This window comes from Numida meleagris, chromosome 1 (genome assembly GCF_002078875.1).
Source record: "Numida meleagris isolate 19003 breed g44 Domestic line chromosome 1, NumMel1.0, whole genome shotgun sequence".
In the NCBI taxonomy this organism is placed as follows: Eukaryota; Metazoa; Chordata; class Aves; order Galliformes; family Numididae; genus Numida; species Numida meleagris.
In genome coordinates this window covers 74,795,236-74,823,024 of record NC_034409.1, presented here as the reverse complement: position 1 = coordinate 74,823,024, position 27,789 = coordinate 74,795,236, and the positions used below count along the sequence as shown (strand labels likewise).

At 43.3% G+C, this 27,789-nt stretch overlaps 1 protein-coding gene, 1 long non-coding RNA gene and 1 gene segment (V, D, J or C); 2 read left to right on the top strand and 1 right to left on the bottom strand.

Moving 5' to 3' along the window:
- Positions 1-1,035, top strand: part of LOC110397990 — an 8,775-nt gene extending 7,740 nt beyond the window's left edge. The window contains exons 2-3 of the long non-coding RNA XR_002438129.1: positions 123-726; positions 818-1,035. This is a non-coding gene — a long non-coding RNA (uncharacterized LOC110397990). The remainder of the gene's footprint in view (positions 1-122; positions 727-817) is intronic.
- On the bottom strand, positions 1,868-3,679 carry LOC110397984. The segment is given in 3 exon segments: positions 1,868-2,061; positions 3,219-3,458; positions 3,549-3,679. Coding segments are annotated over 3 exon segments (462 nt in total).
- LOC110397958 (trypsin I-P1) lies at positions 6,796-10,353 on the top strand. The gene is made up of 5 exons (XM_021395040.1): positions 6,796-6,900; positions 7,609-7,774; positions 8,323-8,576; positions 9,225-9,361; positions 10,088-10,353. Exons 1-5 carry the CDS (start codon positions 6,861-6,863, stop codon positions 10,235-10,237), a joined length of 747 nt encoding a protein of 248 aa, XP_021250715.1. The 5' UTR covers positions 6,796-6,860; the 3' UTR covers positions 10,238-10,353.

Sequence of the window (27,789 nt, the reverse complement as noted above, 5' to 3'; positions counted from 1 at the left end):
GCTCTCTGAAAGAAGGAAGTATATGGAAGACACAACACGAGATCTCTAGTGTTTCTTTTGTGACTTGTATAACATTGCTGCCTACTGGAAAGACAGTAGATAGACAGCTCTCTTATTTTCAGATCAGTACTTTTGAGGGTAGTCCCAGAGCCGTCCCAGAAGAGCCATAAACCCCATGGTCCGGGAGTGAAATCTGGCCACAGGAATCAAGGAGAGCAGCTCTCTGGATCACACACTGGAGTCAGACCACGGATCACAGGTACTAGCAGCTGGAAAAACACGCACATAGTTCATTTCAGAACTAGCAAATTAGGCAGTTGGATTTTGCAGTACATCACAAGGACTTTGCTTGGTGCTTTCTTGCTTTCTAAAAATTTAGGAATTCCTCACTGAAAGCTTACACCTCAACAGTAATCCAGTGCAGTAAGGGCACTATGTGGGAGAGGGATGCTGCTTCACAATCCTTACCTAGAAAGACACTGGTAGGTCCTTGTGTGTGAGAGACATAACATTCTTTGTGCATTCATGAAACATTCCATCAGGAAGAAATCATGTAGTAAATAAAATCACATTCACGTCCCGCTTATTCCTCCTCCTACTTTTTTGTGATCAAAATTTGGATGCTTAGGACTTAGCGGAAAGTCAAACAGAACGTTGAGAACGTGCAAGAAGAATCAACACAGGGTTTCCTGAAATGTACTCACAACTCATCCATGGATGGAAGGGGTAAGATAAATGAACGCAGACCAGCTGGACTGTGTAAGCAATTTCTGAATAAAAAAAATCTATATTTTTCTTGAATGTGATTTCATTTCAGGTTGCATACTACATTATCCCATCTCCCTAGTTCTATTGAGGCCCTACCTCTATGGAGTTCTTGAGATTAGGACAACCTCTCCGGGCACAGTGAATATCATTTTATGTCTGGATTTGATTATCAAAATTGAAGGATAGTTATGACGTGATAGAGGAACAAGAGCTGATCAGGAAAGAGGAATTCAGCAATTAAATGGAACCTGCTTGACCTCTCTTGGTCCAGCTCCTCAGCAACCTCTGGTTTGTGCATGGCCAATTGGCCTGCACACCATTGTCCTGTGCTCACAGCTACTCCCTTCTGAGGGGAGGTACATACTGGAGAGGGGTTTATGTAAAGAAAGCAAGTGACTTTGAAGTGTTGTGTCCAAACTGGAGGCACAGAAATAGGTAGCAGAATGGTTCTTCCTTACAGGTACAATATCTAGACGGAAGACTTCTTGGCTTAACCGCTTTGCCTTGTATCCGATGGGAATATCACCCTCATAATCCTGATTTGCACCAAATGAATAATAGATCAATTGCAGCCCCTTCCCTGGCTGCTGCAGATACCAGTACATATAATGGTGATTGTCATTTTGACTGCATGTCAGAGTAGCATTCTCATCTTCTTTCAGCACCAGACTTGGGTTTTGGGTTATCTTAGCTCCTATGAGACAAAGCAAAAGAAACACAGTTNTGTCTTGCAGCTCACCAGGCTGTAGCAAAGACATAGGTATGAGGCATAAAGGGATAGATGTAGGACATGTAAAACATATGCTTCATGCAGAAGAAAGCTGGACTGTGTATGCAATTTCTGAATAAAAAAAATCTATATTTTTCTTGAATGCGATTTCATTTCAGGTTGCATACTGCTTTATCCCACCTCCCTAGTTCTACTGAGGCCCTACTTCTATGGAGTTCTTGAGATTAGGACAACCTCTCCAGGCACAGCGAATATCATTTTATGTCTGGATTTGATTATCAAAATTGAAGGATAGTTATGACGTGATAGAGGAACAAGAGCTGATCAGGAAAGAGGAATTCAGCAATTAAATGGAACCTGCTTGACCTCTCTTGGTCCAGCTCCTCAGCAACCTCTGGTTTGTGAATGGCCAATTGGCCTGCACACCACTGTCCTGTGCTCAGAGCTACTCCCTTCTGAGGGGAGGTACATACTGGAGAGGGGTTTATGTAAAGAAAGCAAGTGACTTTGAAGTGTTGTGTCCAAACTGGAGGCACAGAAATAGGTAGCAGAATGGTTCTTCNGCTGTACTTTCTCTGGCGCTGCCTTAAGTCCTCGGCTAGCCATCGCTGCCTCAATATCAGATAGATCTACATCAGTAAAAGGTCTTTCCCTGCAAAACAAAATGTCATCCATATAATGATATATGATAGTGTCTGCCCAGCGCTGTTGCAACAGTGCCAGCGCCCATGCAACGTAGATTTGGCACATCATCGGAGAGTTTTTCATCCCTTGGGGAAGTACCACCCACTCATACCTCTTAGCTGGTTCTGCCTTAATTAATTGAGGGTACCGTAAAGGCAAAACATTCAGTATCTCTAGGATCTAGGGGAATGGTAAAGAAACAGTCCTTTAAATCAATAATAAGAAGTCATGTTCTTTAGGCAACATGACAGGACTTGGACGACCTGGCTGGAGGGCTCCCATAGCTTGCATTTGATTACTGACAGCACGTGAATCGTGCAGCAAGCGCCACTTTCCTGATTTTTTCGGTATGACAAAGATAGGGGTATTCCATGGACTAACGGATTCTTTTACGTGTCCTGCTTCTAACTGTTCCTGTACTAACTGCTTGGCCTGCTGCAGCCTTTCCGTAGTTAGCGGCCACTGCTCTATCCACACTGGATCATCAGTGTTCCATTTTAACTTAAGGATAGGTGGCTGCTCTAGCATGGCCGCTATTGAAAAAGCTGAGGCTTGCCCGTGGTGAGTACAGCTCCGGATTGTCCCAGCAAATCTCTCCCTGCTAGCATCTGCAAGTTGCCTGGAAGGTCCATGACATACACCTGCATATGTACGGTAATATCTTGAAAGGAAATACATGGAGTTACCTACCCTTTCAGAGCTGCTGAGGACCCACCAATCCCTACCACACCAGTTACTGGACTTAATCCCCAGTCCTTGGGCCACACCCGTCGTGATACAATGGTAACATCAGAGCCAGTATCGAACAAAGCAAAAACCTTCAGGGAGTGATCGCCCTAGCTTAATTCAACCAGAATCATTGGCCGTTGCTTGAGAGATTGAGTGAAACACACCATCGGATTAGTAGAACTGAACCCCCCCATTGCGTTTTTGGACCACACCTTGATTGGTTTGAAAGTTTGGAAGTGCAAGCAACTGAGGTATTACTTGGAAATCTGGATCAATCACTCCCGGAATGACAACAATACCACAGAANTTACAGGTACAATATCTAGACGGAAGACTTCTTGGCTTAACCGCTTTGCCTTGTATCCGATGGGAATATCACCCTCATAATCCTGATTTGTACCGTATGAATAATAGATCAATTGCAGCCCCTTCCCTGGCTGCTGCAGATACCAGTACATATAATTGTGATTGTCATTTTGACTGCATGTCAGAGTAGCATTCTCATCTTCTTTCAGCACCAGACTTGGGTTTTGGGTTATCTTAGCTCCTATGAGACAAAGCAAAAGAAACACAGTTAGAAAACAGACTACATTCTCCCCACAGCAGAATAGGTATGATGTCTGAGCTGATGCCTTACTTGCTCCAAAGAAGTACAAGACCATACACCATACTGTCCACATCCTCGTTTCTGCCTCAGAAGTCAGACAGCGTGCCCTGCAGAGGGATTTACTTATATAGGTCTGTTTTCCTTTCCCTTAAGCCAATAACAACGGCCTCGGTAGCAGCCAGATCTTTGCTGAAAACCAAGCCTCTTCCTGCATGAAATTTCAAGCAAACACATTGTTTTAAGAATGCCTGTTGGAAAGATATAGGAACTTTCAAAGTGATTCAGATGGAAAATGTTCTGTCAGACAGGAGAGTACCAAGGGGAAAGGGTTTTAAACTAAAACAGGGGAGATTTAGAGTGGGCACAAGAAAAAGGGGTTTTTACAGTAACGGTAGTGAAGCACAGGAACAGGGTACCCAGAGATGTGGTGGATGCCCCATCCCTGGAGACATTCAAGGTCAGGCTGGACTCTAAGCAAGCTGATCTAGCAGTAGGTGTCCCTCTTTGTTGCAGGGGAGTTGGACTAGATGGCCTTTAAAGGTCCCATCCGACTCAACTGATTCCATTCTAAGTACGTACTATGTACAATGCTTTCTGTGACTACAGCTTCCCTGGCCTCCTCTACAGCAGGAAATGAAAGACAGGAAGCAAGACAGAGAGAACAGCTATTTCTTGATGAACTTTTCTCAAAATGGTTGTTTCTTGTGCAATGCCACCTCAAGCTTGCAAAAAAAAAAAAAAAAAACTGCCTAGGAGAAAATTATTTTCAGAACTGCATCAGGGCACTGTGGCTGCAGAACTTCAGGATGACAACATTCACTGAAGATCTGGATGGCTTTCTACTGGGAACTGGGAACTGCACAGCTGTGACCAGTCTATAACCGCCTCATTTATTTGCTAGACATTGAAGGCTGCTGATAAGTTCCCAGGGCCTTACAATAGCATTTGCCACCCTACACTAAACATGCCTGGGAGTTGAGAAATAGAAAGAGATCCTTAGGTTAGGTTCCCAAGTTTGAAGAGCAGTTTTTCAGTGTTCATGTAAAAGATCTGAGATATAACAGTAACATCATGATTTTCAGGAACTAATAGCCTACTGAAGGAGAAGAAAAAAGAACAATATCAACAACAACAAAAATCACTCCGATGTCCCTCCCAAAGTTGCCACCAAGGTGTTTATATTCCTTAGTGCTTCTGTCATAAAACAGATTTCCCAAAACTTTCACAGGACCATTGGATCACTAGTAATAATCCCTAGATGGCAACGGAGTGTTGTGAAAATGAGCTCTAAATGAGAGGCAGAAGAGAGTAAGCAACTCAGACTGTGAGAGCGTATGCTTTCCCAGTGCTTTCCTCACTGTGTTTCTGTTGCCTGATATGAATAGCGAGTAGATCCCAGCCCTGAGATTGTTCTACAGAGCAGAAGAGTGCTCCCTGGTTGCAAGGAATGGCGTGCTATGCTCTTTGCTGAACAGCTCATAGAGTCAGAAGAACATTGGTTTCCAGGGTGTGTAAGGCCCACAGGAGTGATACATGAAGATGTGAGTCTTTCAGAAATGGCTTTTGGACTGGATTAAGTGGGGGAAGCAACTCAACTTAACTTTGGCCTGTCTGCCAGGAAAGAGGAGTTCTGATCTCATGACAAAAAGGTGGAACTGCTTCCTGACCAAATAATTTCTGTCTGGATGTTGTACTGTACATACTTTCCAATCATGATCCTTCATCCCGGTCAACCTGAGCGCTGCTTCTGTTGTTATGATAATAAGAGATTTTAATGGAGCTCCCCGATTCTTTGAGAAGGAGGATGTCCAATATGATGTCATTGGTGCTGTTTCTGTAATGGTTGTATTTCTGCAATCTGAAGCCAGTCTGTAGCATATCAGTTTTATTTATCTTCTTTCATCTTCTTTTTTTCAGTCCTCTCACTACTGTTTGTGGCCTTAGTTCTATTCGGTTCTTGAGTTTGTATTTCAGGAAGAGTATTTAAAATTTCTCATAACAGTCTATCTCTATGCCAGTGGTTGGTTTTTGTTGTTTTTTGTTCGGTTGGTTTGGCTTTGGTTTTTTTTGGTGGCTTTTTTTTTTTTTTTTTTGAGAATAAATAAATTATTTACAAGGGAATAAAATTTGATACTACTGGAAAGTGGGAAATGCTTGTGTTTCCCTATATATGATGGAATTTTATAGCGTTGATAATTTCTGCCATTCCTTTTACCATTACCATTACAAATCTTTTTATTTTCCACACAAGATCCTATTTTGCTTTTGAGCGCCTCCATGGCTCTCAGAAGGCTGATTATGAAATGGAGCAGAGAAATGATTCCTATTTTGTCTCTTGTTCCGTGTAAGCATCACAAAGTACTTGAGTTCTGTTAACAGGCTTTTGAGATTACCTTTTGGGAGCTGACATGATGAATTTGACAGCTCCTTGGAAAATGGTTATCTGTCAAACACATTAAGATATAGCAAACTCAGCATCATAAATGTTAACAGTTTTTCAGAGGATTTCAGGAGATCTCACTGTTTGTGATCACCAAATTTGTGTTCACATACACTGTATCCATAAATATCAACTTATACTGAGATTTATCTGTGGCAAAAATCACTACCTGCAGACAATTCCAAAACTAAATAAAAACCACTTTTTGTTGCTTAGATGGACACGATCATTTAGATTAAATGAGAGAAATGCTTTCAAATAGAAATTGTGAGCATTCTGCTTTTGAACAAATTATCTTAGGAGATGGAGGGCCACATAGAATAGTTTTCTCATACTGAGTTTTTGAAATTACTTATCAATAATTTTATTTGAGAAAACACTTGTATCATACAGATAGAAAGCAGCATGTTACTGAAGAAAAGGAATTTGTAAAAATAAACTTAAGAAACTTAATATAGAATTAATTTTTTTTAATAAATATAAAATATCTTTCAATCCACTATGTACAATAGTCAGCTTCCGGATAAAGCCTGCTTTCTTAAAAATGGCACCACCAACACAGAGAAATCTCAAAGGGTTACTATGAACAAGTGTTGCATACAAGAGTGAGGAGGACAAACAACCACCCATCTTCCAAAACCCAAAAATATCTTTATTTTGAAAGTTGCTTTTTGAAATAATTAAAGAGAGCTCTATATCTTATGAAAGGCTTATGATTAGCTGATCTGTTATTTGTAATTACTATCAGTAACTTCCAATGCCTACATGTGGATCTGCAAGTTTTCCACTGTTTTTTTTTCCTGGAGAAAACCTTGGGCTAAAGATAGGCCATTTCAGAAAATATATTTCCAGCAACTCACGTTGCCAGTCCACCAGTCTGGGCTTGAGGCTGCGTCAAGACCATGAAATACATACTGTTTGTCGCCTTTGTTGGTGTGGCTGGTGAGTGTATTTTTACTTCTATTTTTGTAATTTAAAATGAAACTCATTTCCGAGGAAACTTGTAGCATAGTCTGTCATGAGAAAGTGAAGTCCATTTTAGGTTTGCAAAAGATTTAAGGCAGAGCACTTCTACTTCTTTTGACTACTAAGTATCTGTTCAGAAAAACTTATTTCAGAAGACGTGAAATGAATGTCTTCATCGTTCTCGACCCAGCAACACTAAAATGCTTACACAGGTTCAAAAAAAGACTATATAAATTCACGTCTCCTCCACTGAAAATGAATTACAAAGTACCTCTTACTCAGGAAATCCTAAAGCTACTGTAAATTCTTGGAATATGGGAGAGCGCTCCAAGGAAATGCCACTGCAGACTTGTCTTGTACTTTCATTTTCTGCTATTGACTGCTACTACAGACAAGATGCTGGGACAGACAGACCTTTCATCTTATCCAACAAGAACATTTCTATATTATTAAACTCACTCTGGAAATAGCAGCCAGGGCTTTAGACACAAATAGATGAGCAGTCAATCTAAATTCAATCTGCTTATTTTAGGGACCAGCAAAAAAATGTCTGTTAGAGTTGACCATAACTGCTATTGTGCATTTTTGTAGAACCAGAGCCTATACGTGATATGTTTCCATCAATCATGGGGCCACAGAGTTCCTTATGCTGGATGTTAACATATGCTATTTCTTATTTTGCAGTTGCCTTCCCCATCAGTGATGCTGATGATGACAAGATTGTGGGAGGCTACAGCTGTGCAAGGAACGCTGCCCCCTACCAGGTGTCTCTGAATTCTGGATATCACTTCTGTGGAGGTTCTCTCATCAGCAGCCAATGGGTGCTGTCAGCTGCTCACTGCTACAAGTCGTGAGTGGACATATTCCATAACCTACTCCTTTACTCCAGTCCACTTTTAACAGGAATACAGAGCTGTGAGATCCAAATGTATAGGTAACTCAGTTCTGACAGGTGACAACTGAGGAATGAGTGGGTCATTCAGAAAGCTGGGCTAATGCATCGCAAGAGGTTTTTCCCTACTGCAAATGTTTTTCTGAATGCAGATTACATTCTGAAATGACAATGTGGTAATCTAGCAAGTTATATGTGTGGTCTCTTACAAATTGCATTAATCTTGTTAAAACATAATTACTGTAGAAAAGGAAGAGGAATGACCTCGTGGTGATAGCAGTTTGTCTTCCAGAGTGTTTGTACTTGCCACAAAACAATCTTTCATGAATTCACCACCAGCACTGGCAAAAAGTAAGATCTCAGTGTGGATCTCCAGGATTTATTGCAGGACAGGAAAAGTACCCAGCATGAAAACTTTTAATACATACAGTGCATAGAGTGATAGGCAGATTTCTTATAACCATGTCAGTGGCAGTAAAGAAAGTGACATTCCTTCTTTTTTCCAGTTCCATTCAAGTGAAGCTTGGGGAATACAACCTGGCAGCCCAAGATGGCAGCGAGCAGACTATTAGTTCATCTAAAGTCATCCGCCACTCTGGCTACAACTCCAACACACTCAACAATGATATCATGCTCATCAAACTTTCCAAAGCAGCCACACTCAATTCCTACGTCAACACAATTCCTCTGCCTACCAGCTGTGTGACCACTGGAACAACATGCCTAATCTCTGGATGGGGAAACACACTCAGCAGTGGCAGTGAGTGCTGGGTGGGAATGTACAGCATCCTGGGGACCCAGGAGATAGTCTAAGACCTCACAATTAAGTCCAAACAGTACAGGGTAAAGAACAGAGAAGTGCTGCAGGGCAAGCCTTTTTGAAGAATGATTTTAAATGATCAGTCCATGCAGGACAACAATCATTTAACTACCCTAATGACAAGAATTTCTAAGATCTTTAATCCTGTTCTATTTTATGAAGACGGAATCATTTAAGTGATTCAAGTGCCCTTCACTGAGATGTCCACGTTGCCACACATTTTGTTTCTTGGCACCATCAACTATGCAGTTCCAAGCACTAGTGATTTACTAGTTAATAGAGTCCTGAGAATATTATAAAAACACGTGATTGTGGATCTAAAATTGCTACAAAAGGGCTCCACTACTCCACAGAGTAGTTCTTAGTTCTGACTCTGCCAGCTGATGATATTCTAGATGCAGTGTAGAACAGAGAACCCGTGGGTAGAATTTGTTTAATCTAAGCAAATAGAATTACTGCTCAGAAGAAAAATGAAGACTTCTAAAAAAGGGTGACCAGCAATGACTTTTCTGTTAAGAAGGATGGTTTCTCCAGACTATGAAAGTAAATCAGATATGTCATCAGTCATTTCTCTCTGTTTTCTTGTAGCTCTGTATCCAGATACCTTGCAGTGCCTGAATGCCCCTGTACTCTCCTCAAGCCAGTGCAGCAGTGCTTACCCCGGTCAAATTACCAGTAACATGATATGTATAGGATACCTGAACGGAGGGAAAGACTCTTGCCAGGTAAAACAATTGCCTCTCCTATCTGTATCTTTCCTGTCTTCTCCAAGTAGAAGATAATATCATGTTAGAGATACTCAATGGCATGTTTGAAACCTTTTTTTTTTTTACTAGCAGCGGAGGCTAAGGGTAGAGGTTGCTTATTGAGTTGACAATTTTTCCACTCAGTTGATCCCTGTAATTTATTTATTTATTTATTTATTTATTTATTTATTTTGAGAGATGAAATACCTCTGCCCTCCATACATGCAGAGTATGCTAGCTCTTGCACTTTGGGCTACTGAAAATGGAGAAGTGCTGCACAAGAGAATAAACAATAATCACAGAGGCTATGGCCTAGGATGCAAATGTTAGTTTTGAATTCAATGAGAATAAAATACTCACTATAACAATACCCAGGAAGCCTGGAAAATGAAAACACCTGGCAATTGCTCTGCATGTTGTGCATGCCTGACTCTGTGGAAAAGTTTTGGAGAATAATGTGCAGGAAATATTTCCTCAGTATCTGCTGAGAACGGCATCCATGAAAAATAAGTAACTTACTATTGCCTGTGATGCCTTAAAGCTGAAGTGAGGCATGTTAGCATCAGGTGTAGAACTGTAAGCAGAAAAGATCTTTCAAAGAAAAAGTCTAGTGGAACTTTCTAGAATCTCAGTGATTTCTGGGAAATATGGCTCATTGCTCATGCTGATAACATGTGCTGAGTATCTGTCTCTTTATCTGTATAGGGGGATTCCGGTGGTCCAGCAGTCTGCAATGGGCAGCTTCAGGGTATTGTTTCCTGGGGCATTGGATGTGCACAAAGAGGTTATCCTGGTGTTTACACTAAGGTTTGCAATTATGTTTCCTGGATTCAAAATACCATGTCTTCCAACTGAGACACTCATTTTATGTGACCTGCTTTTCCTCCTCCTCATTTCCTTCTGTTTTGGAACTGGATGTACAAAACTTAACAAAAAAATAAACATTTTCTGGCAGCCCTTCATTGTGCAGAGTTCCTCTGGATAATTCCTTGGGTTATCACATGGAGAACACAGACAAGTAATATCTCTATCTATCTATCTATCTATCTATCTATCTATCTATCTATCTATCTATCTATCTATCTATCTAATATTTGTAGCGTCTCTCAACTAGAAGAATCTTGAAGCATTTTTTAGCCTCATCTTCAGGAGTCCTTCAGCTAGTAATATACAACCATTTTGGAGTAGAAGATATTTTCTGTTTATAGTCACATAGTCAAATGCTACACATCTACATAAAAGAGCTGAAAGAGTGTGGTGAACTACAGAGGCAACATACTTCTATTACAGAAAACAGCTGGCAGCAGCACAAACACACCCAATCACCCCCAACCCACAATCGTATGACTGAACTTTTCCTAGTGCAAAAATCACTGACTGCTCTACCCGGGGACTGAAGGCAAGCTCTTGCTAGAGCTTGTTCTCGTAATGTGCTAGTACTATGGCCTACCAAGGCTATTTTACTAAATTGTTGAGACTGTACCATTTTTCTCATTGGACATGCCAGGCTTTCTTAGTTTTCCTGGAACAGTCAAAAGAACAGAGATGTTCCTGAACTTATGTTTTAAATCCCTATAGCCCCATTCAGCCCAGAGAAAGTCCATGAAAAAACTGCCGAAGGTGCCCATGACAGAAAAAGCAGAACATGGGGAAAAATAATGCAGAAGAAATCTGGCACTGCAAGAAAGCGAGAGGAGAAAAGTGGGGCACAAAGGAGCAAATGCCATTTTCATACGGAGAGGTTTCAACTTAACTCTTTCAGGTGCTTTGTTGCTGATATACCTCTTAGATAAGTGATAGGTGCCTGAGCCAGGAAAAAGCACGATATACAAATGAGATCAGACCATAGCATGGTATCTCATTGCTCTGAAAGCCCTTGTTGAACACCTTCTCAGCATCTTCCTTCCCAGCTTTCTGTTTTTCTGGAAAAAACCTGACATCCTTTCCTTCAGCCTGTTTGTACCAGACAGAGTTCTTACCAGGGAGCTGCTGAAAGTCACGGGTTTTCCCTCCATGACCAGTGCGAGTGGAGACTTAAATATCCTTGCCTGGTATTATCATGCAAAAAGCAAATTTGTTACGTGACGTGCAATGAGCCAATTCCCATGCACGCAAGAGAGATATTGCTTTTCATTTGGGCCTGGGTGCTGGAAAGTTGAATGTTTCCAGAAATCAAGGACAGTAATAAAAATTTCTTCACTGCATTTATGCATAAAATTCCCATATATTCCATCTATGTAATACAGAAAGAACACCTACTACCTACATATTCATAAGGTTAAGCAGTCATGATACTCCATCCCCTTTTGGTTATATTCCCAGCCAGACGTGCTTGCATGGGGTTGTTCAGGGGTCTTACAGTACCTTTGGTGATTGTTTGGAGAACGCTTCTCTTAATCCTTTTATCCTTATATGTCACCTAAAACAAGCTGAACAGTTCTCCTCTTGCCAGTATTCCAAGGGGAACAATTGTCTTTGATTAATCAGATAACATAAGACATTCTGCTTGATTCTGCGTGAAAAGTATATTACATTTCTGTTGATTAAACACAGACAATATCCCCTTCTTTCTAAGCAAGGTCATGTTCTCGCCTCTTAGAAAGTTTAGAAATATCCACCTTGTTTCAGTATGTTAGTAGAGGGGTGAAAATGTTGGAGGACAGTGAAGAGGATGAGGAAAATGGGGGAAAATACATGTTTCTGTCTGTACACAGAGTGCATTCTTGACTATGAGGGACGGGCACGTTGAGTAGTTTGGAAACAGTCCCTGTCCTCTGCCACTACCCACTCCATGTCTCAATGCCTCTTGTAGGCAAAGAAGAAACTCCACTTTCTAGATTATATGCCAGACTTGACATTCAAATTGTTGAAATGTTCTCATGGGCTCTCCCTTCTCACAGGGTTGCAACATCACTTATACCACTGATAGACCCTGCCGTGAAAAGGTAGCTAACAAAGTTGTTCCCTTTCTGTGTTTGTACCAGGTCTGGCTGGAATGGAATTTGGCCCTATGGAAGCCCATGTAATACTGTGCTTTGCACAGGTTGATATCACACCAGTGTTTTACCTATTGCTCATCATCAGAAAGTCTGGGAAGAAAACTCTCTAACTCCAATGTGGTGTTAGAAAGAGACATTATTTTAGTTCACCATGCGTACCGGACAACTTAACAAATCAAGCACGTGCTCTCAGAGTTTAGGTTCCCCGCATTTAAATAGTTAAGACATGCAGATGCAATACATTTCCCAGAAATGTCATACATATTCATTCTTTTCCAATAACTCATTAATATAGGCTAATGTCTCTTTAGGTGCGCGCAGTGAGGCTGTATGACCACCTACTTCATCCCCTTTATTTCAGCTCCCGCTTCACCACAGTGACTTTTGGCTGACCTTCAGCTTCACAGAAAGGTAAATCCGCGGTAAAACACGGCGGAAAAAGCCGTTGCGAAGGGAGTGCGCAGCCCCTGCTGTTCGGCAGCGCTGACGCGGTGTGGGCAGAGCCGGGGGGTGACAGCGGCCCGACCCCCTGCGTGTACAAAACCTGCCACCAGGGGGCGCAGCGGACGGGACGGGCAAGCAGGGCGTGGCCGGCACTTAGAGCGGGCAGCTCGAGCAGGGAGGGAGAGTAGCCGGCGTGCTGGAGAGAGAAGTTCATTAGGCGATCACCACCCGCAAAGTACAGGGTCGTCACACTCTAAGTGCAGGATTATCACCCTCCGAGGACAGAGATTTAGGCAAGATATCCACTCGAAGGCGAGAAAGGGTGTCTGCCTCTGTCCGGAAGGATGTTGAAACCCTGGCTGAATTTGGAGGCAACCACGTAGCGGTCCAGACCTCTGGCTGCGTAGAGTGCATGAGCCTTTCCCTGGCATTGTGGGCAGCAGTCAGAACAGCTGTGTGAGGTGTGAGTAGGCAGATGATCTGCTCTGCCTTGTGGTGAGGCTACAGGATGAAATACATAGATTAAGAAGTGTCATGGGGGACAAATAGGGAAACCACAGTTCACCCATGCACAGACAGGTTATTTCAAAGGAAAGAACACAAATCCCAAGGCAGCCTGTATCACATCAGGTTGAAGAAAAACAATTGCAAGGCTGGAGGCAAGAACACAAAGGAAAGGAGTGAATAGAGGCAAGTTTGCGCTCAAAGCTGTGAACAAAAACCCTCCTTGCCTGCTCCACCCCTCCAGGTGCCTCTCTACAACAGGGGTGCGGCCCTGGTTGTAGAAGGCCTATCTGTGGGTGATAACGGTCTGTTCAGTCTAGACAAACTAACAAAACGCAACCACAAAAAGCCTTCCCCCAACATCAAGACTACATCACTGAAGAATAAAAGACGGATATTAGTTGTAGGTGATTCCTCCCTACAGGGAACTGAACGTCCAATATGCCAAGCAGACCCTCTTCTTAGAGAAGTCTGCTGTCTTCCTGGGGTTCAGGTGAGAGATGTTACCAGGAAACTACGTAGCATGGTACGGCCATCAGACCACAATCCCTTACTGTTTTTCCAGAAAGGGAGAGGTGAAGCAGCTACATGTGGATCAAGGGCTATCAAAAGGGACAGTGGCTAAAGGAATTGAATGCACAGATCATCCTTCCTTCTCTGTCTCCTATTATTGGGGGAGGACATGGAGACAAATCAAAGGATCTTATCTTTAAATACCTGGCTTCATCATCGGTGCCACTGTCAGAACTTTGGTTTTTTTGACAACCAAATGGCCTATATGGCACAGAGTTTGTGGGCACCAGGTGGGGTTTGCCTTTCTCAAAGGGGAAGAAGGGTCCTTGGGGAAAAAATAGAGGGCTCATTGGGAGGGCTTTCAACTAGGTCTGAAGGGCGTTGGGGGGGATGGTGAGCCTTCCCATGATAAAGTGTGGGATGGCATAGCTAGATTAGAGGGACAGGGTGCTAGCAGGAACCTTGAAGAACCTGCTGCCTTGAGTGGTGCTGGCAGCACTGCAGCACATATGAAATCTTATGATGATGGGGCAGTGGCAGCTGGGGCAATAGGAAAGGCAATGGGCATTGAGAGCACCCTCAGGAAGTTTGCAGATGACACCAAGTTGGCAGAAGTGTCGATCTGCCTGGGGGTAGCAAGGCCCTACAAAGGGATGTGGACAGGCTGGATTGCTGGGCTGAAGCCAATGGGATGAGGTTCAACAAGACCAAGTGCTGAGTCCTGTACTTCGGCCACAACAATTCCAGGCAATGATTGGGGCAGAGTGGCTGGAAGACTGTGTAGAGGAAACCGACCTGGGGGTATTGGTCGATACTCAGCTGAACATGAGCCAGCAGTGCGCCCAGGTGGCCAAGAAGGCCAATGGCATCCTGGCTTATATCAGAAATAGTGCTGCTAGCAGGAGCAGGGAAGTAACTGTCCCTCTGTACTCAGCCCTGGTGAGGCTGTACCTCGAGTACTGTGTCCAGTTTTGTGCCACTCACTGTAAGAAAGACAAAGAGGCCCTGGAGTGTATCCAGGAAAAGGCATGAAGCTGGTGAGTGGTCTGGAGCACAGGTCTTACGAGGAGCGGCTGAGGGAGCAGGGATTGTTCAGTCTGGAGAAGAGGAGGCTCAGGGGAGACCTTATCGCTCTCTGTAACTACCTGAAGGGAGATTGTAGTGATCTGGGGGCTGGCCTCTTCTCTCATGTAACTAGTGATAGGACTAGAGGGAATGGCCTCAAGTTGCAGCAGGGGAGATTCAGGGTGGGCATTAGGAAATGCTACTTTTCTGAAAGAGTGGTCAGGTGCTGGAACGCGCTGCCCAGGGAGGTGGAGGAGTCACTGACCCTGGAGGCGTTCAAGAAACATTTAGACATTGTGTTGAGGGACATGGTTTAGTGAGAACTATTGGCGATAGGTAGATGGTTGGACTGGATGATCTTGGAGGTCTTTTCCAACCTTGGTGATTCTATGATTCTGTGATTCTGTTAGGCCTGCACGGTAAGTCCAAAGTTCATAAATTCAAGTTGTCTATAGATCTTGGTAACTAAACCCGTATTTGGTAAGAGTTTACAGATCAAGTGGAAAGGAATTTACAAGCTTCTGCACAACAACTTGCAAGCAAAGGCATCTTGTTCACCTTCAAGCTTCTTTCAGGACATCTGACCTGTTTTCTTATCTTTACTTAACAATAAGTTCTCGTGGCCTCCACATTCTGTTCTTGAGCTTACATTTACACAAACATTCTGTCATTCAAGAAGTCCACACAAGTTATGTGAAAAACCATTCACTGTCCCTGATTCAATTCCCATTGTCTCTGACTCACCGCAGAGAGCAGCCCACAATAGAGCAGGTGACCAGATGGGAGCTGCAGCACATGGAGGACCCATGCTGGAGCAGTCCTGTCCTGAATGACTGCACTTCATGCTACAGCCTCATACTGGAGCAGTTATTGACGAACTGCAGCCCATGGGAAATGCACACTGGATTAGCTCATGAAGGACTGGGTCTCATTGGAGGAACCCCATGCTGGAGGAGGGAAGAGAGAAGATGAAGGAGTGGCAAAGACAAAGTATTATGAGTTGACCACAACCCTATCACTCTGTGCTGCTCAGAGGGAAGAATTAGAAGGAGGATGAGGGAAAGGTGTTTTTAGTTTGCTTTTAGTTCTCACTGCTCTAGTTAGTTATTAGTTGGCAATAAATTACATTAACCTCCCTTATGCTGAGTCTGTTCTGCCTGTGATGGTAACTGGTGAGTGATCTCTCTGGCCCTACATCAAACCACAATTTTTTGTTTGGTTGGTTGTTTATCCATCGTATTTTCTCCCCCTGTTTTGTTGAGGAGGGAGAATGAGAAATTGACACTCTGGTACTTAGCTTCTTAGGGCTATTTATCAACGAACACTAGCAAGTTTAACAATATCATTACAACCTGCATCAAAAGTAAGTTCAAAATTGATTCAGAGATGGGAAGGAAAAAAAAACCAGAGAACAAGCATAAGACACAGAGAGGAAACCACTGCTTCCCTTAAGTGGACAGAGCTGGAGGTCAAAAGTGGAAAAATGGTTTTACTGGTACGCAGTGGACTGTGTGTTCTGCGGGCAGGTCTCCAGTTGTATGGAGAGAGGTTTGTGCTATGCTGCTCCAGCCTTTGCATCACAGTGTATCTTGCTTAGCACAGAAATAAGTGCCTGAGTCATTGAGTAGGACATGATGTATTTTCACCGATAAGGAGTTCCCCTTAGTCCCATCACTCTGGAAGCGGCTTTTGAATTCATCCTCAATCTCTGCCTTGCTACCTTCCACTGAACGTAAAATCAGCTGCAGAGTGGCATTCTTCCCCACTGGCAGCTTGTACCAGTACATAGTCCAGACTCCACTCTCCTTGTGCGAACAGTTCAGGGTCAGAGAGTCTCCCAGTCGGACAATTGTGTCTGGGGTTTGCTGAAGAGCCCAGCCTGGAAAACAAAAGAAACTGTGAGGAGTGGAATGAGTTAAAAGGGACACAAAAACACATCCTTGAATTAATACATGGGATGCCAGCATGTGGGACACTGTCCCATTTCTCTGAAGTAGATATATAGGAAAAACAATTTCAAGTATACTAGTAATAATTTTTTAAATTTTTTTTAAAATAATAGTTTCACTGCCTTCAGTTGAAGTATTAAAATGTGACAGAGAAAAAATGTGTAGACCTGCAGTTTTTTGAGTAAGAGACTGAGAAAAAATTCATCTCATTCGTTCCTCATCCTCCCCAGGAAGCCTTGGGGAATGGAGCATTACCAACAATTGAACACATTGTTGGAGCATCAGCAGGGGAACCAGTGAGGCTTCTCAAGGGAGAAGAAAATTTACTTACCTGCAGGGGCCAGGAAGGCCATAAGAAACCAGCAGGGAAACATGGGAAAAGTCGTCTTCAACTGATCTGCCTGTGGTGGCAGCGCTGACCTAGTAGCTCTGATGTGTGAGAAGGAAATAATGAGGGAGGAAGAAACGCTTGATGTTGGAGTGGGCAGGGCAGTGTGAGACCACCCAGAAAGCAGTTAGAAAGCAGTTGGTTGGCGGGGAATTGTGTGAAATACAGACTGTAGTAGGTGGTACAAACCCTGCACAGCTGGCTTTATATGTGTGTATGTGTATGTGCACAGTCACAGGAACGTGCTGGGACTGGATGGGAGCCTGAGTTTGAGACAAGGCATAAGGATGCTTTGGGGTTTTCCTCTCTTCCTTTTGAAACAGCTGAGATCTTCAGAAAAGAGGTATTATGCAAAAAATACAGAGATGCAGGGCTTCGTTATTTTCTTCTGTGCCCCACATCTAAGTTCCTGAAATTTCACAGATCCTGACTACACACATTGCAGTGCTGGCTCTTCTCTGTTCAACCCCATGCTGTTCATGCCACGTTCATCGTTCTGCCTGCTCTGGGCTGTCAGTGGCTTCTGTGTGAGAGTCATCAACTGCTTTGCAGGAGTGTAGAAGAGCACCTCCATCCTTCTGCCTTCCCACTGCTGACAGCAGGGTCTCTGCCTGTAGTCTGTCTCCTTCAATAAGCACTTTGAGACTATTGAAGTGTACTTGTAACAACACTGAGAGGAAGGGCATTTGCTTCGCAGGGACTGCAAGCATTTGGGCAGAAGAAGTAAACAGCAGTGAAGGTGGTGAGGGAGCGTCAGTCTTGTGCGACAGATAGAGAAATAGTCTGAGGGGACGCAAGCGTGACTCAGACGAACTGCAAGGGAAGAGAAAAAGATATCCTCCCTTGGTGCAGGCAGGAGTGTGAGATTGGACTCTGTGAGAATTCCTCTGCGTGCATTGCTTCTGTTGTTTATAAAAACTGTGTGCATGCTAAATGTAAATTGTGATGTGGGTGCAGTGGGGAAGCTACTGTGCTCAGCCAGGAGGGTAAGGGCCTGCCGTTCTGTATCTGCCGTGCTGCTGCTTGCCTGCACACTGGCAGATCCCTGTAACACTGCACTGCTGCAGCACCTGGAGGTAATTCCAAGGAAGGAGACTGTCTTAGTCACTGCATAGCTTGTTGGAAGAGTAAATAAAGGCATCACAATTTTTTGTGTCTTGGTATCATCTGAAATCCAAGAGTAACACTGTAACTCCAATGCAGTGATAGAAAGCAGCATTCCTTTATTCCTCATGATGAGTACCAGGGTGACTTGACAAGCAAGCACGCACTCTCACAGTTCAGGTTCTACATTTAAACAGTTAAGACATACACATGCAGTACATTGGCACACATATTCATCCTTTCTTCAAGGATTCATAACTTTCAGCTGCTTTTCCCCAGTTTGGAATATTTCCATTGCTTATTAGGCCAGTTTGAGCAACTTTTAAAACAATGTATGTGGAATCCAAGGAAGATGTCCTTGCACCTACTGGGTGCAAAAGATAGAAGTATTGTATTGAGACTCCTGTGCTTCTTGTGAGACAAAAATCATTGAAACAAAGATAAAAGTATTCTATTATGTCCCCAGTGGAAAATTATTAAGGAAAACAAGACAGTTCAGCTGCTAGAGTTAAAATGGAAAGTTTTAGATCTATCACTCATGGGTTCCTTTTGCTAAACTAATATATTGGTTCTTCAACTAATGTACCAATCCCTGTTGCTAAACAAAAGAACCTATATCATCACTACCCTCTAATCCTGCCTGACTGAAGTCAGTTTTTAATTTACCTCACTCTGCTCATCCAGCCCATACTTCATCAGCTTCTTCATGAGGATCTTATGAGGGACAGTGCCAAAAGCCTAACTGAAGTCTTGGAAGACAGTAATCACTGCTCCATGCTTGGTAATCAGGCTGCTGCTTTCCTTATAGAAGCTTATCACATTGATCAAACATGACTTCCCATTGGTGAATACACACTGGATACTCCAGATGATTTTCTTCTCCTTCATGTGCCTGCAAGTGGTTTACAGAACAGCTGTTCCATCACCTTTGCAAGAGTTGGTGGAATTGTGCTACTACCACCTAGTGTTGACGGAATTATGCTGCTGCTGCTATCTCCAACATTATTTTTTTCAGCCCTAGGATTTTGCTTTAGGTGTATATGATTGTCTCTTTTACATCCTTATAATTAATATTAATAATTATTATTAATAAATTCATAATTAATTAATATGACTTACTGCTTGAGCTGAGTGCTTCCCGGAATGGACCCCATTACAATTGGTTCTGTAGGTTTTAATGAGTTGCCATAATTCCAGCCCTTCTTATAGCACAGAGTGGCTTTCTAAATCAATCTAATTTTCTGAGCCTGGGGTCTCTTTCTCTCCTTGATTTGTCCATTCAGGTTCTAGGCAATGTTTCTTGGGTGGCCTCTGCCCAGCATAAGCAGTACTTCTCCAGGTGTTGATATACATATATTATCCCATTGTCCCAGCACTTTATGGCATTCCTGAAGGCTAGTCTTACTGAGAAAAGCTGAGGCAAATAAGGCATTCAGTGCCTCAGCCTTCTGCATGTCCTAGGTAACAAGGTCTCCCATTTCATTCATCAGAGGACCCACATTTTCCTCAGTCTTCCCTTTGTCACAGATGTGCTTGTTTAAGCCCTTCCTGTTGCCAGATGCAATTCCATTAGAATCATAGGATTATAGAATAATAGAATCCTTAGAGATGGAAGGGGCCTTTAAAGACCATTTAGTCCAACTCCCTTGCAATGAACAGAGACATGCACAGCTCTTTAACGTTGCCCAGGGCCTGATTCAGCCTCACCTTGAAAGTCTTCAGAGACAGGCCACCCAGCACATCTCTGGGCAATCTGTTCCAGTGCCTCACCACCCTCACTGCAAAATACTTCCTCCTTATATCTAACCTAAATCTACCCTCTTTAAGCTTGAAACCATTAGAGTTTTAGCTTTCCTAATCTGACTCCTGGCTGCTCAGACAATGTATTCATCCCAGTTTGCCTGTCCTTGCTTTCATCCTCTGTAGACTACCCTTTCGTGTTTGTAACTTCTTGTTCACCCATGCAAGCCTCCTGGCATTTTTGACTGCCTTCCTCTTTGTTGGGATGCATTGCTTCTGAAGCTTGGAGAATGTGATCCTCGAATATTAGCCAGCTTTCTTGAGTCTCTCTTCTCTCCAGGGCCTCATCCCACTTCACACCACCAAGTCAATCCTTGAAGAGAACAAAGTCTGCTCTCCTGAAATCCAGGGTTATGAGCTTACCATGCGCTTTCCTCTCCACCCACAGGATTTTGAACTCTACTAGTAACTTCATTACTGCAGACAAGAATATCTTTGACTCTCATACTCCCAGTAAGCCCTCTTTGCTGGTGAGGATGAGATCCAGTTTAGCACTTCTTGTTAGTTTCTCCGTCACTTGGAGAGGGAAGTTATCATCAGTGCATTTCAGGAAACTCTTGGATTGCATATGCCTTGCTGTGTTGTTCCTCCAGTAGATATTGAGGTGAAGTCCCCCATGAGGACCAGGGTTTATGAATGCGAGGCTTCTCCTAAATGCCTTCAGGCAGCCTCATCTGCTTGTTCTTTTTTGTTAGGTAGAGTGTAACACATGCCCTACTGTAATGTCACCTGGCTCAGTTTTTCCTTTACTCATAAACCATTAACTCTTGGTCACCTTCTCATTCATACCTAAGCAGAGTTCCATGCACTCCAGCTGGTCACTGACATAGAGGGCAACACTCACTCCTTGTCTCTCCAGCCTGTCCTTCCTAAAGAATTTATTTTACAACACTCCAGTCATGGGAACCATCAGACCATTTCTCCATAATTCCAACAAAATCATAACCCTGCAACTGCACACACTGCTCTAACTCATCTTGTTTAATCCCCATACTGCATGCTTTAGTATATAGGCACTTCAGAAGGGTACCCCAGCAATCTGTGTTCCTAGGAAGTGCCTGGGGGCTTTCTCCATAACGATGCCTTGTAGGCATTTCCATGCTAAACTGCGAGAGCTGAAGGTGAGCGCACTTGAGTCCCATTTTGATGATTGTGTGATCCCTCCCTATCACATCACCCCATACCCCTAGTTCAGTAGCTCTGTCCATTTTTGCTTCACAAGGCTGCTTGTTAACTTTTCCCTCCCCTCCCATTTCTAGCTATCCTACTGGCAAAAATGTCTTTGCTCTGCTTAGAGAGGCATATCTCTTCTCTTCCAAGCAGATGATGATAATCGAACAAGCTCCCAGGGTCATAGAACCTAAAACCCTGCTGCCAGCGTCAGTTCTGCAACATCTTCCGTCGTTGCTTTTCTTCTCACATCCTTTCCCCTCACTACCAGGACTGAAGAGAAAACCACTTGTGCTTTCATGCCCTTAACTACTCTCCCCAGAGTTCTTTAGCCTACTTTGATACTATTCAGGTTTCTCCTAGCAGTATCCTTTGCACTCACAGGGAGTAAGAGCAAGGGGTAGTTGTCTGAGGGTCAGAGTAGCTTCAGCAGTGCTTCTGCAACAACCCAGATCTGCACACCAAGCAGGCAACAAATCTCTCCTGTCATTAAATCAGGACAACAGATAAGTGACACTGTATTCTACAGCAAGGAGTCACTCATTACAATGATTCACCACTTCTTCCAGGCTGCCTTGTGTGATTTATGTAGACTAGATTCATTCCTAGTAGGCACGTCTGGCTCTTATTCAGATTTGAGAAAGTGAATCTGTTTTGTAGTTGCAACCCCTCAAGTGGTGTAGGATACTTTCTCTTGTAGCAAGAGGTCACAAGTTTCCACCATTTCCCTTCTCTAGAGGTTGTACTTACCTCACTACTGGGGACAGACTCTGCCACCCAGCAGTCAGAGCCAGAGGCTCTACAAGTTGATGCATAGCAGATAAGAGCCTGTCTATTCCCTATTTATTTTCTGATACTGCATAACATATTTACCTATGCATGTACAACTTTAACTTGATGGTACTCCTCCTTCAAAGTGTGGGTCCATCTCCCCCAAACTCAGAGAGAGGCCTCAGACACATCCTGCAGTCAGGGATGTGATGGAGTGCATCTGCTATCTTAAGCATTGAAGTCTACACCCTAGCAGAGAACTGTTCAAACACCTTCTAGTCTGTGATGTATGGCCACTATATCTGACAATGCTTCAAGAATCTAAGATCAACTGTGGACACCATTCTTTGATACATAAGACAAGCCCTTATGGGAAAACTGTTGTGCAAATTGCATCATTGGATGATAGCAGCACTGTTGTCCACTTGTGGCACTCTAAATCAAGCCCTTATAGAGGCCTCTCCCAAGCATCAGCAAAAGGGGTGCTTGGTGCTCTCTAACCAGAGGGCAGCCCCTTAGTTCAAAAGCAGTCAAATATGCTCATTAAAACTCCCTCAAGATCCTTAGAGGCCTATTGAGCTTCTTCAGGTTCAGTCCGTATCAGCTTCCCCTTCCTTAGTTCTTGCCTGACAGGAACAGGCACTCTGCAGTTTCCCAGGGAGCTGACAGGCATTCTCCAAAGCTCCTGAACGTCAACCTCTGAAGGTCTTCAGGTTTCCCAAAGCAGGGTCAAAGACTGTTGCACAAACAGCTGGGCCTTTTGACTGATTCTAGGATTTGCACTCTGAGAGAAATACTCTATCCCAGGCCATTATAAATGCCTCTTGCAAGCACTATGTAAAGGGCTCTTGACACTCCCTAATCAGGAGGCAGCTGCAAGAGGGGCTCCCAGCACTCTAGGTTAAAGGCAGTTAAAAGCAGTCATTACAAGACCCTAAAGCTTGTTAGAGGTCTCTAGAACATCCTCAGGCTCACATCCTACTCACTTCCCTTACCTTCGTCCTCATTTTATGGCAGGAGGCACCATCAAGTTACTCAGAGGCTCCTGTTCCTCAACCCTAGACCCATAGAATGATGGAATATCCTGAGTTGGAGGGGACTCACAAGACTCATCAAGTCCAAATCCTGTCTCCACAGGACCACCCCACAATCAAATCATGTGTTTGAAAGTACTGTCCAAATGCTTCTTGAACTCCAGCAGGCTTGATGCCATGACCACTTCCCTGAGGGGCTAGTTCCAGTGCCCGATGACCCCCTCAGTGAAGAACCTTTTCCTAATATCCAATCCAAATCTCCTCTGATGCAACTTGATTTCGTTCCCTCAGAAATGAGTAAGTCTATTGCTGGTCACCAGAGAGAAGAGATCACCACCATCACCTCTGCTGCAATGAGGTTTCCCCTCAATCTTCTCTTTTGTAGGCTGAAAAAAACCAAGAGACTTCAAGCGGCACCTCATTTGTCTCCAGCTGTAGACACTTCACCATCTTTGCTGCCCTCCTTTGGACACTCTTTAATAGTTTTATGCCCTACTTGTTCATGACACCCAAAACTGCACACAGCACTTGAGGTCACCACCAGAGAATAGAGTAGGACAGTCACTTCCCTTGATTGGCTAACAACACTGTGCTTGATGCATCTCAGAATATGGTTGGCTCTGTTGCCACAAGACCCTCCAGTTTCCAAAAACAGAGTCACACACTGCTGCATAAACTGCTGTACCAGCTGACTCTTACAAAGACCTATCCCATGCATCAGAGAAAGGGATGCTAGACCATCCTTAACCAGTGGGCAGGTACATAAGTCAAAGGCAGATAAGAAAGCTCATCAGAATTCCCTAAATCTCATTAGAGACCTCTAGAACTCCCTCAGACTTTCATGCTACTCTCTTCCCTTACCTTTGTCCTTGCTTAATGGTAGCAGGAACCCTCAAGTTTTCAGGGGACTGCCAGATATTCCCAAAGGCTCCTGGACCTTGTCCCCAGAATATACACAAATTTCCTAAAGCAAAGGCAAAGACTCCTGCACCAACTTCTATGCCTGTTAGCTACTTCTAGGAACTGTGCTCTAGAGCAGGTTCTTATAAAGGCTTCTTCTATGCACCAGCTAAACGAGTATTTGATCCCCTCTAATCAGGGGGCAGCTGCAAACAGAGAGTCTGAGAACCCCAGGTGAAGGGCAGTTAAGCATGCTCATTAGAAGCCCCTATAGCCTGTTAGATGCTTACAGAGCTTCCTCAGGCCTTGCTTCCCTTATCTTTGTCCTTGCTTAAAAGAAGGCACGCTCAAATTTCTCAGAGGACTGACATTTATTCCACATGGAGTGGTCAGCAGGACTCACTCACCTTTTAACAGTCCCATATGGCCACTGTGAAGTCTAATGGAGAGAAGAGATTAATGATCAACTGCTATGACCACCGCTGAGTGCTGCTGTGCTGGACGTGCTAGAACTTCAATATGAACTGGAGTCAAATGTGGCCAACAGGTATGCCACAACTGACATCGCTAATGCATTTTTTTTTCAATCCTTTTGGCAGCAGCTTTTGAGAAAGAGAATGAAATAATTTAAATTCTTTTGGAGGTTGGTTTTGTCATAAAATGAAGTAAGGTCAAGGGATCTGCACAGGAAATCCAGTTTTTAGGAGTAAAATTGCAAGATAGATGTCATCAGATCACAAAAGATGAAATCAACAAAATAACAGCTATGTTTCCACCAGCTAGCTAAAAGGAAACTCTTTCTTACATGTTGGGGGTTTTTGGAGAGTGCATTTTCCAAATTTCAGCCTGATAGTGAGCCCTCTCTATCAAATGACACAGAAGAATGATTTCAAGTAACCCTTAGTAATGACAAGCCTTTGAATAGTAGATAGTTCATGCAGTCCCACTTGGATCAGTCTGAGCAGGAAGAGTCAGAAAATATACCACAGTCACAGAGAATGATCCCACCTGGAGTCTCTGGCAGAAAGCATCAGGGGCCAAGGTTGATCCCTATGGTTTTGGAGTCTAGGATATAGAGGATCTGAGGTCCTCAATACTCCAAACAAAAGAGAAATAGTAGCAACAGATGACAGGATTTGAGCTGATTTGTAAGTAGTTAGCATTGAAGCACAGCTCCCAACTGCTGGGCTGGGCTAGACATTCTCTTCACATCATGCAACTGATTTGATGTGGAATTAGTGGGTCTCAGTGTTAACAAAAAGGGCTCAAATAAGAAACTCCAGTTACCCAGGAATCTTGGAATTTATCATGGAACGGCCAGGAATGTTGCCAGAGGAGGATGTAACAAGTGCTGAAGGGGTCCCACTGTAAAATGAACTACCAGAAAATGAGAAGCACCATGCCCTCTTCACTGATGGGTCTTGTCATACTGTGGGAAAGCATCAGAAATTGAAAGCTGCTGTATGGAACCCTACAAGATAAGTCTCAGAAACTGATAAAGGAGAAGGTGAATCAAGCCAATATGCAGAAGTGTTGGCCATCCAGCTGGCTTTAGATGTTGCTGAACAAGGAAAGTGGCCAGTGCTCTTATGAATGGTGAAAAATGCCCTGTGGAGGTTGTTACAGCAATGGAATCAGAGCAGCTGGCAGCACAGAGGCAAACTTATCTGGGCTGCCACATTGTGGAAAGATGTTGCTGCCTGAGTAGAAAACTTGTTTGTAAAAAATATGTCACACAGATGCTCACATACCAGAGGGCCACTGGAAAACATACTTAAAAACAAACAAACAAAAAAAAAAACAAGTGGATCATAATGTTAACACTGAAGTGGCCCCTTGGATCTGGACTGACAATGTAAGACTGAGTTATTTACAGCTCGGTGGGCTGATGATATCTCAGGCCGTCAAGGAAGAGATGCAATATATAAATGGGCTCATGATCAAGGGGTGGACTTGATAATGGACACTATTGTACAGATTATCTATGAATGTGAAACATGTAAACAGTCAAGCAACCCAAGTGGGTAAAGCCTCTCTGGTATGGGGAACAATGGCTAAACTATAATTCTAGGGAAGGCTGGCAGATTAATTATATCACATTCCCACAAACCCACCATGGCAAGTGTCATGTGTACACAATGGCAAAAGCAACCACTGGATGGCTGGAAACATATCCCCTGCCCCATGCCACCTCCCAGAACACTATCCTGGACCTTGAAAAGCAAGTCTTATGGTAACGCAGCACCCCAGAAAGGACTGAGCCAGATAACAGGACTCATTTCCAAAACAATCTCATAGACACCAGGGTCAACAAGCATGGCATTGAGTGAGTATATCACATCCCCTATCATTCACTAGCCTCTGGAAAAACTGTATGATACAATAGACAGTTAAAGACTACACTGACAGCAGTGGGTGCTGGGACATTCAAATACTGGGATATACATGTCTAGCAAAAGCCAAGTGGCTAGTCAACACTAGCAGATCTGCTAGTCGAGCTGGCTCTGCTCAGTCAAAATTATTATATACTATAGAAGGGGAAAAAGTCTCTGTAGTGCACATTAAAATATTCTGGGCAAGACAGTCAGAATTACTCCTGCCTTGATCAAAGACAAAGCCATTTGTGAGATTGGTATTGCTCAGGAACCTGTGTGCATTTGGAATGAGGAAGTCCAGTATGTATCTCAAGGGAATTTGATATTGGGTGAGAATTGCCAGTAATTCGACTTGTATTATGTTAATTGTTATATAATACTGTATGTCATCAATACTATGATTGATATATGTCATATCAACAGTAGTGCCATTAAGAGTCACCAAGATTAATGAAGAATGAATTTTGATGGAACCATGGTGATAGAACTAGACAATCGCAACCATGGTAGAGCCAGAACTGGTTTCAGAATACAACAATCAAACACCACACACCAACTCTCCAGCCCTAAAGGACTGTTATGACTCATGGAACCCAAAGTCATGTACTAAAATGAGCTCAACAGATGTTTTAAAGGGAAAATTTAAAGGGATAGTTCACAGACTAAGGGAATGGTACCTGTTTTTCAAAGGATCGGAAGGGTGGTGATGATTAATGAGTATGGACTGGAAAGTGTACATACTTTCCAGTATGATGGATGATATAGAATAAGGGGTGAATATTGTCCTGGCTTCAGCTGGGATAGAATTCATTTTCTCCATAGTGGCTGGTGTGGTGCCTTCTTTTGGATTTAGTAGAAAAATAACATTAATAGTGCACCAATGTTTTAGTTGTTTCAGAGCAATGCTTATTCTAAGCTAAAGACTTCTCAGCTTCTTACACTGCTCTGCCACTGGGGAGGCTGGAGTGCAAAAGGATCTGGGAGGGAACACAAGCAGTAAGTTCAACTCAAACTGATCAAAGGTATATTCCATACCATAGAATATCATGCTCTCAGCACCCTAGATCAAGCACACTCATTAGAATATCCTTGATCAGGCTAGAGGCATCCACAACTTCCTTGGGCTCACACACTACTTGCTTCCCTTACTTTTGTTTTTGCCTGACAAGAACAGGTACCATCGAGTTTCTCAGAGGGCTGCCTGCATGGCTCCTTTACCTCAACCCAGAAGGTCCTCAAATATCATAAAGGAGAGACAAAGACTGTTGCACTAACTTCTGTGCCTATTGGCTGCTTCTGTGAACTGCTCTCTGTGAGCAGTGCTGTAATCGCTCTCTGATATTTGATTAGGGACAGGTGGAAGTGGTCAAATGGACACGCATGTGTCGCAA